Source organism: Bactrocera neohumeralis, unplaced genomic scaffold (genome assembly GCF_024586455.1).
Source record: "Bactrocera neohumeralis isolate Rockhampton unplaced genomic scaffold, APGP_CSIRO_Bneo_wtdbg2-racon-allhic-juicebox.fasta_v2 cluster10, whole genome shotgun sequence".
Taxonomy (NCBI): domain Eukaryota; kingdom Metazoa; phylum Arthropoda; class Insecta; order Diptera; family Tephritidae; genus Bactrocera; species Bactrocera neohumeralis.
This window is the reverse complement of record NW_026089623.1, coordinates 20,854,811-20,868,040: the sequence shown is the minus strand read 5'-3', so window position 1 is coordinate 20,868,040 and position 13,230 is coordinate 20,854,811. Positions and strand designations below refer to the sequence as shown.

The 13,230-nt window shown below is 38.9% G+C and overlaps 1 protein-coding gene across 1 annotated transcript in view; it reads right to left on the bottom strand.

Annotated features, from left to right (window-relative positions):
* LOC126765574 (uncharacterized) overlaps nucleotides 1–11,354 on the bottom strand; it is a 40,612-nt gene extending 29,258 nt beyond the window's left edge. Inside the window, exons 1-2 of the mRNA XM_050483181.1 lie at nucleotides 10,897–11,354; nucleotides 10,667–10,761 (exon numbers count right to left, since the gene is read on the bottom strand). Coding sequence (XP_050339138.1) covers nucleotides 10,667–10,761; nucleotides 10,897–11,354 — 553 coding nt within the window. The remainder of the gene's footprint in view (nucleotides 1–10,666; nucleotides 10,762–10,896) is intronic.
* Between the last annotated feature and the right edge of the window lie 1,876 nt (nucleotides 11,355–13,230).

Sequence of the window (13,230 nt, the reverse complement as noted above, 5' to 3'; positions counted from 1 at the left end):
AGCCGTTGGAATGGCTCCTGTATATATTATGTACGGAGTTGGGCCTAGCACGCTAACCTGAGCTACACCAGTCTTTGTTGCTTGTTCTTCTGATATGAAGTCTGCTACTTTAACTGTAAATTTCCTGCTTCTTAAATATGGCTCTACAGTTTTATGCAATTCGTAAGGTAAAACGTTTTTGATTTTCCATAAATGGCCTCCATGCCAGACCTTATCGAACGCTTGAGCTACATACATCTAAAAAAATAGCTGAACAGTACTCTGTGCTCGAATGCTTTCTTGATTTCGTTCGTAATTCTATTTACTTGCTCTACAGTGCCATGTTTATCAGGAGTCATCTTTGATAGTAACACTTTTTCAAATATTTTAGAAATACAGGGTAAGAGTTTTATTGGTCTGTAGGAATACGGAGTTTTGGAGTAATATTATCATGTCCTGATGTCTTTTTCGGATTTAGCTCTTTTATGATACTAGTAAATTCAGAAGTAGAAGTCCTAATAGACACAAGCCAGGTTATTGTGTTTATTTATAATAGTGTAGTACAGCTGTCGTCCTTTCGAATTAATAAGACGTCAGCCCCAGTACGTCTGTTTTGCGTTGCAAACTCCACCTGCTAGAAATATTACACTTAGTGTTCCAAAAAAGTCTTTAAATTCGCTATACATATGTAATTTTAAAACGAGGTGGACAGTATATAGCCGTAAGGCTAAGGGGTCACAACCCCGACTTTTTAGTGATTATATAAATCGGAACGCTTAATACTTACGTCTACCGACACTCACCTTTGTTGCGAATTTCTAGCGAACGTGAACCGATTATGGGACGTGATGCTTGATGCGAGTATGCGTGTATGCGCGCGGTTGAAGAACAAAAGAGTGGCGGTCGCCGTCCGTCGGTCCCTTTTGTTAATTGTGTCCGATGTCCTCGTGTGTGGTGTAAGATGCAGGTGTGTTGAGTGTGAGGTGTGGATGATGAATATGGTGTATGTAGATGTGTTGAGTATGATGAAGGATAAGGGGGTCTTGCCGAAAATTTCGCAAGTAAATGCTTGAAGTTTTATATATATTTTTTTTTGAGGTTGGTTTGTGTTATGACACAACGGTTAGCATTTACCGGCAATCACTAATCCGCTATATGCAGTACCAAACTGCTTTGTTTGCGGTTTCTCGGTTTCTACCGGAAAATATACCGATTACCGAAAACAGCTTGGTAACGGTTCTCACTACTTTTTTGACCGGAATTTTGGTCAAGCCGTAAATTTAATTTTGTGACATTAAATCATACATACATAGGTACATGTGTATAACATAAAAAATTGAAAGGAACGATACACTCACTTTGCTTTCCTCCAGGGGCTTTTGGGGATAGTAGGAGTTTACGTGTGTATGTATGTATGTGTGGGCCTTGTGCGTGTGCCTGTGCTTGTGGGTTGCCTGTGCTGTCGCCTGTCTGTGCTTGTGCCTGTCCTCTTTTTCGTGTTTCTCCTGTCCTTTTGTTGTTGGCGCTGTAGCTGTGCTCGTGTTTTGTATGAATTTTTCTCCTTTTGTTCGTAGGTTATGTCACTACACTATCACTTTATATGTATATACATATGCAAATTGCTTTTCTGTGGCTCGTTGAGCTCCGATAAAGGTTTTTCCGTTATCGCTCATGATTTTTGAGGGGTAGCCACGTCGAGCGACGAAGCGAGCAAATGCCCCGAGAAAAGCCTCCGTCGTCAGATTATGTGTAGTAATGTGTAGCTCAAGGTGTACTGCCTTTGTCGTGAAACATACAAAGACAGCCACATAGCCTTTCATGAGAGTGGGAGACCTTAACATGGACGCCTTTACCTGGAAAGGCCCAGCAAAATCAACACCTGTTGTGGTGAAAGGCAGAGCGAAATTGCAGCGTTCCGGTGGAAGTGCTGCCATAATCTGCGTTCGCATCTTCTGCTTGTGCATAGTGCAAATCTTGCACGTGAAGATGCACTTCTTGATTTGCGGCTTAAGACGGGGGATATAATACTCCTGGCGTACCATCTGTTGCATGAGACGATGTTCGGCGTGTAGCATTAAGATGTGGATGTAATGGAGGAATAATGTGGCAAATGGTGACCTCTCTGGAATTATTATGGGGTGGCGTTCATTGTATGTCAGGCTCGAATTAGCAAGCCGACCATTGGCACGAAGCAGACCTTTCGTGTCCAGAAATGGGTTGAGGACTAAGAGTGAGCTCTTTTTATCAATCGGCTTCGATTCTCTTAGTAGTGATATATCGCGGCTGAAGTAGCGCGCTTGTGTATATGCTATTAGTGCGACCTTTGCCTTTTGTAACTCTAGGTGCGTCACTGAGTTGCATGGGAAATTATGCGATCCTTTTACTTTGCTTTTGAGTTGCTCGATAAATTTGAAAATATAAGCAACTACTCTGAGAGCTTTTGGAAACGATGAAAATCGTTCAAGGATGTCGGCATCATCCAATAATGTGTGAAAGGTGGCGATTTTTGGACCCTCTGGTGCGATAATGTTGCGCATGGGGGATTGTGGCCAAGAATCAGGAGATTCTATCAACCATCGGGGGCCATTCCACCAGAGGGTGGTGGTGGCAAGGTGCAGTGGCTTGCACCCTCTTGTACCTAGATCGGCAGGATTGTCCGCACTGGCTACGTGACGCCAAGTGGCTGATCCCACTAGGTCAAGTATTTGAGACGCTCGGTTAGAAATATACGTCTTCCATGCATGTGGTGGTTTTTCCAACCAGGCTAGTACAATTTCAGAATCGGACCACATATATAGTTTGCATTTTGTCATATTTAAATGCATTTGCACCATGGCTACTAATTTTGACAGTAGTAGTGCGCCACATAACTCAAGTCGTGGGAGACTTATAGTTTTCAAAGGTGCCACCTTTGCTTTTGCTACTAATAAGTGGCTTGTGGTCGTGGTGTCACTTTGCGTGCGCACATAGATAGTAGCGCAGTATGCCTTTTCTGAGGCGTCACAAAAGCCATGTAATTCGACTTTGTGTTCGGGGGAGTAGTCTATCCATCGTGGAATTTGTATCTGAGAAATATCTTTCAGATTGTTTGCGAACTGGGACCATTTTTCTAAGCGAAGCGGTTTCACTTGTTCGTCCCAGTCGGTTCCATCTAGCCATAATTCTTGTATTAAGATTTTCGCTTGGATCATAATTGGCGAAAGCCATCCTGCGGGGTCGAAAAGTTTTGCCACCGAGGATAAAATCTGTATTTTCGTTATGGCTGATAATGCGGATATGGACTCTGTCGTGTATGAGAACTGGTCCGATATCGCATTCCATTGGATGCCTAATGTTTTTGTTGTACTTTCCTTTTCGAAAATAAGGAAATTAGTGTCCAACAAATTTTCGTTTGGAATATTTTTGATTATATTTGGGTGATTTGCCGTAATCTTTTTTAATGGAAACCCTGCGGAATTGAGGGCTTTTATTACCTGTGATAAGGCCTCGTATGCTTGTGGAAGAGTGTGACTTCCAGACAGAATATCGTCAACATACGTTTGAGTTTTCAACAGTGATATTGTTGTAGCTTGTAACTGTGCTGTAGCATGAGATTCTAGAGCATAGTGGTTTAACCAAATCCCGCTATGTTGGAATTATTTTTATTTGTTGGATGAGTTTCTGATATAATCATTGCATCCATATTTTTTCAGACAGAAAACTAATAATAACTAATTTATGTTGGTTAACACCGTTAGCATTCCATATACAGATATTTAATAAGCTCATTTCTTACTTAATAAATTTTGCAGCATTTGATTTTGTGATTTTAATAAATCTTGGATCATGTTTTGCATGGTAGACATAAATTGTGTCACACACTGTGTAAGATTTACAGCCCTATTCTCATGCCCTCACAAAAGTCACCAACCTCACTACAGTGAGATTTCTCACTATAGTAAGGGTTACCGTATTCTGGCGAAAATTCAAAAGCTCAAATGCTCACTATTATCACAAATATCTGTGACGTGTGAAAGCAGCCATCATAATACAAAATATCTGGGTTTGTTTTGTTTTACATCAATATTTGACATTTTTTAAAAAATATTTGAGTGTAATGGATGTTATGTTATAGCATGGAGGAACTGTTCTTTGTGTATGCGACAATTGTTGAGGAGGGGGAATCGGGGGATAGAAGGAAAAATTTGAAGGGTTTACGTGACAAAAGCGATCCTTTTACTGTGCAAGACACAACAATTATAAATACATTTCGATTCCCAAAATCGCTATGTAAAGTACTTATAGGTGAATTGGTGCCGCATGATGTGCAGAAGTCGAGTATATCTTTTGATCTGCGTTACCTGGCGTGTTTGTATTTTTACGGGCATGGCTCTTATTTCGAAATTAATTATGGATGTTAAGGGCAGTGAAATTTATTTCCCTTCAAGCGCGCAGGATGTTTCAGATACAAAGAAGGGGCAAGATAAATAAATAAATAAATTTTCTCTTAAAGATTTTGCATGAAATTTGGGATCAAGAGCACAATCGGCGCAATCGATTGTACCCATATTGGGATTGTTTCACCCTCAATCACAGACGCATACATATCTTTATTATCCATTTGTGTTTTTGTTTGTTTATTTTTATTAAAACAGCTGTTTGACAGCAAAAAGCTTATTACCTCAAGTGGTGACTTTTTTAAGCTTTTTTCTTATGAGGTTTGAGCAAGAATAGCCTCACAAAATATGCCTCACAAGAAATCTCTCAAATTTTTCCTCTCACCTCAGTTGAGAGGTTTTTTCAGAATAGGGCTGTTAAAATCATAGTTTCAATACCACCACTTGAAGAATTTAGCGGCAGTTGTATTTGTACGGTATTGCCTTCACTACATTTGCATAAATAGCTTTCTTGCTTAGTATTGTTCTTACATGTAATAGGATTTGAACTTTTATTTGAGATTCCTGTAATCTCTTCAACAACGTTTGTAACATTTGGTTACGACGAGCTTGAATTCCAACAGACAATTGCTTTTTTAAGTCTTTATATACAGAACAACACCTACAGTTTGCAGTGTGATTTCCCCCACAATTCCTACATTTTTTATTTAAATCCTATTTTTATTTTTGAAGTAGGATGTAGATCACCACACAGACACTGCGTAGAGTGCAATATGATTTCGTGTATCCATACTCTTGGCAGTTAGTACATTGTACAGGACCATTTCTTTTATATGGTTCCTCAACCGTGATTATTCGGTGGAGTAGATATTTTAAATTGTAAATCGGATGTATTTCGTTTGTCTTTAGTTGGTTAGAATTTGGCATCAATTATATTTTGAACATTGGTTTGGGACTATATTCTTGTTAAAAGTATTTACTAGTATTTAATATTAAAGCCATGACAACAACTACATACGCCATTTAAGCTCTTCAGTTGGTAAGAGTAGTAATTCTTGTTATTGTTTGACAAGTACTTTACCACATCCATGAAACTTTTTTCAGTGTATATTTTTGTTTCATCTATGTTACTTTATTTCAAAGGCACAATATAAAAGTTGTTTGTGCCTATTAAATTACTTATTTTGGAGACAAGCGCATTTGAGCTACGCTCACGCAAATAGATTAGTTTGGGGGGTTTGGCATTCAGGACTGTGGTGTTACCCTTTGTATCATCGTTAGGCTCCTTGTTCAGCAAGGCAAAACTGTTGCCATTAAGAATTTCTGGCTTTTACCATTTGCGAGCCAGGTTGAAATTTTTTTGGTATTGACCGCTGATTTAATTGGACTCGATTTCCTTTTTACATTTACGTAGCGATCAATACCAGTCTGAACAGATTGTCCTTTTTTGCTTGGTATTCTCTCACCCTGAGTTTTGATTTCTTTCGCTGTCCCGGCGTTTGCTGGTACCTATATAGTGTTTGATTATTGTTTACTGCTGCTTCTGCTGACTGCGCTTGCTTAATTTTCATTGCAGCTAATCGCTGCTATGACTCATCATCACCGTTAAATTTTTTGTGCCAGGAGTTGTTTTTGTTGCCTCGACAAAGCTGATCCACGCATTTAAGGAATACCTGCGGTCTTGCTGGTGAGGCTGTGAAGCACTAATTATTGTTTTGTTTTTATTGATTTATTTCGTGCACTATTTGTTTCTGTCTATTACTAATAATTTGGGAACACTGTTTTTTATTTGATTGTTTGTTTTTATTTTATTATTATTGATTGGTTACTTTTTGCACAATCTGAATACACGGAGCGAATTAAAAAACACGTCCGTACACCTTGAACGCCAATAAGAAATGCTAAAGAATGTTCTTTCGAATGATAATAAACATTCCCCCTTAAATTTGAAGTTCCTGTGGTTTTCCTTTAAAAAAGTAGTGAACGTCGAAAGGTGATCAACTCCGACTCTCTTAGTCGAGCGCAAGCTGGTATCACGATCTGCATGACCACTTCTGCTAGAGTTAGCAGAAGAAATATTGCAGTTGATAAACGATTGGGATTACTCGATGCAACTAGAGGATATGAGGTTATGACGAATCTGCAACATTTCAACGCGAAAGTAACTACAGATGAAGCTACCATTATGTATTACAATTGAAAACAGATTATACGATTCACAACAGCGGATTGTTTCATAAGGTAGGGAATCAGTTAAGGCTAGTGGTTTCAGTGGTTTCAGTGTTTTCATTTTTATACCCTGAACAGGGTATATGTATTAAGTTTGTCACGAAGTTTGTAACACCCAGAAGGAATCGTCGGAGACCCTATAAAGTATATATATAAATGATCAGTATGTCGAGCTAAGTCGATTTAGCCATGTCCGTCTGTCTGTCCGTCTGTTCGTCTGTCTGTCTGTATATATACGAACTAGTCCCTCAGTTTTTAAGATAACGTTTTGAAATTTTGCAAACGTCATTTTCTCTTCAAGAAGCTGCTCATTTGTCGGAACGGCCGATATCGAGTCACTATAACATATAGCTGCCATACAAACTGAACGATCGGAATCAAATGCTTGTATGGAAAACTTTCACATTTGACAAGATATATTCACGAAATTTGGCATATGTTATTTTCTAAGGCAACAATGTAATCTCCGAAGAAATTGTTCAGATCGGTTGACTATAGCATATAGCTGCCATACAAACTGAACGATCGGAATCAAGTTCTTGTACGGACAACTTTCACATTTGACAAGATATATTAACAAAATTTGGTATAGATTATTTTCTAAGGCAATAATGTAATTTTTCAGATCGGTTAACTATAGCATATAGCTGCCATACAAACTTAACGATCGGAATCAAGTTCTTGTATGGACAACATTCACATTTGACAAGATATATTCACGAAATTTGGTATATATTATTTTATTAAGCTATAGCATATAGCTTCCATACAAACTGAACACATACTTACTAACAGAAATGCACCTGTGAAGGGTGTTTAGCTTCGGTGCAACCGAAGTTAACGTTTTTTCTTGTTTTGTTATTATTTATGGTTTCAGTAAGTACGTAATACTAAAACAGGACCAGTCGTGTTAGTTACGTCCGGTCGAGGCACGGCATTCATGTCCAAACAGTTAAAAAGTTCATACGTAAGCATGGTATCCAATCTAAGTACCCAGACAAACACCTTAAAAATGTTAACAGGAGGATCAGAATCCAAGAATCCTACATATAAATCTATATATATATAATTAAGTGGCAAAACTTCCTGTTCGCATACTCCTCCTAGACCGCTTACCCGATTTCAATGAAATTTTCAGGGGCGATTGGGGTCTGTTTGGAGGGTGCACATAAGAAATTTAATGTGTGTATCATTGCACATTTTGCAAAAAAAAAAAAAATGATACAAACCATCTTTTCTGTACACCGGAACAGAAACAAAAAATTGTTGTTTATCAAGCTGCGTTACATTGAAAAACAAATGTAGAAAAATCTCAAATAAATGATAATCGACACAATATGAATTTTTGTCTTTTCAATTCAAAAGACATAATTTCGCGCAAGACAACGTCTGCGGGGTCGGCTAGTATACTATATATTATATAACTCATACACGTCGGTCAGTGTATGGTATGGATTCAGATATGGTTTATTAGAAAAACGGAAATTCTTATACATACATATGTAATATATGGGAGTTGGAGTAATACTAACCCGATTCTATTTATTAGCTATTATCATGTATCATACAGGTACCGCACATACAATCACCAATCACATTGTGTAAAGGCAGCCGGATGTTCGAAAATCCTAATATTAGTTATATGGAGGTTAGGTGAAGTTTACGTCTAATTTTATTTATTTTTGGCTCTAAGATATCCTGTTATGAGTAAAACACGCTTTGTAATTTTTATTGAGACAACTAAATTATTAGTCGACATACGCAGCATATAATTCACACAGAAACTCGAAAAGGAGATATTGGTGCAAAGTTTTATACCGTTATATTAATTGCTTTTTGATTTGTACCCTGGAAAGTAAAAAAATCAAGTGCAATTTAGAATTATGCTATATGGGAAGTATGTATATAGCGTATTTCCCATTTTCGCACTGTAACATTCAAATAACCTACTAAATTTAGACGAAGTCGACTAAGTGGGTCCTGAAATACATATGATATTTCTCCAAAAAGTGGCGGTGCCACGATCGTCGTTCAGTTTTCACACCGGCTCAAATAAAGTTCTCCCATACCAACTCGGAGATAAAGCAAGTAAGGAAGGGCAAAGTTCGGGTGTCACCGAACATTTTATACTCTCGCATGATAAAGTGATCAACGAGATTTTATTATCCGTCATTTACATGTTTTTCAAATACCATATTTGTGTAAAGTTTTATTCCGCTATCATAATTGGTTCCTAATGTATAAGTTAGTTTTGATCACTTTCTATAACTCCTTCTGCGGTAGCGACGGTGTTGTCGACTACTCAAAGTTACTTTGAAATGTGTTAGTTATTTTTGATAAACTTTCTACAACTCCTTCTGCGGTAGCGACGGTGCTGTCGACTACTCAGAGTTACTTTGAAATGTGTAAGTTATTTTTGATAAACTTTCTATAACTCCTTCTGCGGTAGCGACGGTATTGTCGACTACCCAAAGTTACTTTTAAATGTATTAACACGTTGAGTTTCGTTCTAAAACTGTTTATTTAATAATTCGTAAGCTTACTGCTAGCCTACTATTCTTACCGTCGCTGCTGCCGTTAGTGTCGGTCTCTAATTTCTTGCATCAGCATTTCCCACGCTCATGTGTCATGCTCATGCAACGAGCTGAACATCGAATTACAAGGGCTGATTAAACATTTAATTTGATCGCGCATGAAGTGAACGATGCAGACTGCATGCATTGCAATTTTTGGCAGCATGGGAACTTCAGTACGTTAACTATTGTTAACTACTCCCTCCTTCAAAACATGGTCGTCCTCGGCCATACCCAACCTTTCCAACTCTTGACTCACCGCCTTAGAAGATTCTCTTCGCCGCCTACGCTTTGGTAAGATGATTGATCCATCAAGGATTACGGCGATTGTGGCACAAATTACTGCGGTTACTGGTGGTGTAGCAATCGTTCGTATGCGTAATTCAGTGATGTGCCGCAAGTTTGCTTCACTTAGCTTGTGGAGAAATGGTAGGCTTAGTAGGGTATGATGGGAGGTTATGTTGATCCGTGCTGAGGCAGCTTGTTGTGGAAGTCTCTTCGAGTATCCATTGAGAGCAACGTATTTGGTGCCATTGATAAAAGCGGTGCGTTCGAATGTAACAAGATAAGTGCCATTAATAAACATTTAAGGGCCATTATCTATGCTAGCCTTGACTATTGCATCGTTTATCAAAACTATAAAATCGTCGACGACGACAATGGGGGATAAATCGCTGGGCTTGGTGGCACAGTGTGCTACAGCGGCGGAGTATAGGCTTTGTGCGCAAGTTTCAGTTTCGGCTTCTTTACAGAACGTTACCATTGGCGTATTAATGCAGGATATAACAGCAGTAATGTTGCCTCCGCAATCAGCTATAATGTTGTCTAGTAAATGTAATATACGGCCAGCATGCGATACGGGAAAAATAGTAATCTTCTTACATAATTCCTTCCTTGCTAAAACTTTAACTCTAGCTATGCTAAACTATTGGGTGATTGTAACTCCTGTGAAACTTTCCTTCAAAACCGGCTCCAAATCATCTGCATCAATAATAGCAGGGTTTATTATATTAAAATTAGTCAGTGTGATTGCAATTATTAAATTTTGAATCTCTAGTGTTAAAATTCTGATTCTAGCCAAAAGTGTTTCATAGAGGTGCGATGAATCTATTTCTTCCCTTTTCTTTGCATTGAGAATTTTATTGACCGTATTCGTGAGGGCGTTAATCTGCTCCTGAGTTTTGGAATTAATGACGATCTGCCTATTGTTTGACTGTATTAGCTCTTGCTCCGTTAGTCTTGTCTGTAGTAAGTCATTGAAGTCAGGCGTGCCGGCTATTACCTCCAGGGCGGAGCCCAAAAAGTTTAGGCTCCGAGCATGCCTATGGTGTACTCCTAATGTCTCTAATAAAGTACGTAAATGCCTGGTGTCTACTTCTTTGATCTTCCTCATGTGTGATTGTGGGAAGACGCTAATCAAGTCTGTGGTTTCTTGTATGTATTGTTCATATTCCGTTAAGTTTGATATGTGCCTTATGTACCTCGTCTCGTTCCAAATTACTGCAGTACCGTCCAGGATCGGTATGTAGTCCGCGTGCGAGTAGTCCGTTAGTGTGGAAGCTGTCAGCCCAGCCCAAGTCAAAAGTGTGAAGATGCGCGTATGCCTGAAATTCAAAATAAAAACTATGTAAAAAGGGTATTATGTCGAGAGTTTCACTTGAGGTTGTCCTTGTGGACCACCCTCCATTTAATAAGAACGGTTGTTCCTAGATCAGCGTCTATCTAGTCTCTTGTTGGACCTTACCACGACCTTTTCTCCAACTTCGAAGATTCTATTTTGGCGGTAGGTATTACTCCGCTCCAGCTGTTTTTGTTGGGCTTTCTCTAGCCTGGCAGCAATGTCCGGGATATCGTTGGATGAACGGGAGCAGGGACTCTCCGCTAAAAAATTAAGCGCATCTTCTTCATATTCAGCTTCATTTTCAGCTTCTATTTCTGCCGCTGCATCATAAGCGGCTTGATCGTACTGCTTTTCATACACTTCGCTTCTTTCTTCCGTCAAATGGTTAATTCTCTGGCGTCTGTAGTCCGACGTTCTTTGAGAATTCGCAGGTCTCTTGAACGCACCTTGTGGTTGACTGTCGCTAAGGGGATGTGCTATAGGTAAGCTTGAGTTATGCGTAATCTGGTTGTTCTGGTTGTTCTGGTTTGGAAAGTTAGTGCTCTGATGGAACCTCGAGAATGGATCAACTTCCATTTTCTCAACTTGGCTGCGCTTTGGAGGGCGAGCTCCTTGCTCCCTGGTGAAATGGGGGTCTTTTGCAGTCCTTTACTGAATGTCGGACTGCTTCTGATAAGATCGATTTTGAGGTTGTCTGAGGTTTTTTCCTCCAACGATCTTGCAAACTGGATTCCTTCTATTTCCTGGGCCTTTACAAGAGCCGAGGGCAAATCTTTGGGCTGGGCCGCAAAAAGAACACCCATGAGGTTTCTCCTAAACCCGGAGACGAATGCGCGCAGTGCATCGGCTCTATGCTTGTCATTCATGTACCGTGCCTGGTCGGTGTCAAACGTCATTGTAGATTTATTTGTGAGAAGTGTGAGTTTTTTCTCAACCTCCTCATAAAATTGAATAATCGACAATTGTCCTTGCCTTAGCGTTGCTAGCTCTTGTTCGAGCAGATGCAATGGTCGCTTGTCTGAGTATGTAAAATCTAAACGGCTAATGATAGCGTCGAAATTAAGGACCGTGTTGAATGATGCTAAAACTGCATCAGCCGATCCCTTAATTCTGTTGCGAATTATGAGGACAGCTTGATAGTGTTTTGAACTACCCACGTAGGTTTTAAATATAGCATACGCGGCCATAGCTGCCTGCCGCCAGGAGACATATTGCTCCTGTGAGCCATCGAACTCTGGAAGTGATTTAACTGCATCCAGACCTTCATGACATTCAAACCCGTCTATGATTTTTATTGGTTCGTAAGTCTTAACTTCAGCAGCTGCCACAGTTGTGGCCCGAAACTGATTTGTAAGCTGCTCTAGCTTGGTTTCAAAGTCTTTCCTTTCTTCTTGTAGTGCGGCGCTGACGGCTGCATTGATAATACCCTGCAATTGCTGTCAATTCATGTCTTGTTCGCGCCTGAGACGTTTGCTTGTCAAAAGGTGGTTGTCAAGTCTGTCCTAGTGTTGGGAACTATCGAGTGATTTCAACTATCGATTGTTAATGACTGAATGATTTTGACTATCGAATGAATTTTTTCGTTCATTCATTCATTCATTTATTTTATCAAATTCAATAACTAAGCAAAGGCATGATCTTCAAACAACAAAAAAGTACTGGAATTTTATTCATTTTTAATTAAACCAATACAAAGGTTTAATTTAATTCAATATTTTAATAAAACATAAAAATAGTAAAGCACAGAAAAGATATTCAATATCTTATAAAATAAATATAAATATAAATATCAGAAGAACGCAAACAAATATTAATTATATATTAAAATTGCTATTTAAAAATATTATTTGATCTAGCTTTTCACCTTTAAGTCTATTTCTTCTATCATTTATTATTTGCCCAGCTTTCGAAAAAACCCTTTCGGAAGGAACTGAAGTAGCAGGTATACATAAATATTTTTTGGAAAGCTCGTAGAGTTCTGGAAAAGTTGCCTTTTTGCTGTCCCAATAGTTTAAAGGGTTTTGATGTCTCTCAACGAAATCTTGTCTAAGATATTGTTCCAAAGAAATATGTGCATTAACACTAGGGGCGTTGTGACAAATAGTTTTTGCTTCCGCTACTTTTTGGTCAAGTAGAGTCCAAAGGGATAATTTACTTTTATCCGCGGGTAATTCAATTACTGGGGCTGTAGCAGTCCTTTGGTTCCGCTGTATGAAAGCTGATACCTCTTCTCCCAACCATTTTTGAGCATTACTAGAGTTACTTTCATTTCCAAAGGCAATCTTTTTAAACCGTGGGTCTAAGAAGGTCGATTTGGCACACATCTTGTCGGACTCTAGTTGGCCAAGTCGTCTCGAAATTACTTCCAACAAACTACTTTTCAAGCATTCTCCCTCCATAGTTTTCATTTGCTGGGATCTTATTGCATATTGCAGTCCTCTGACTATAGGCA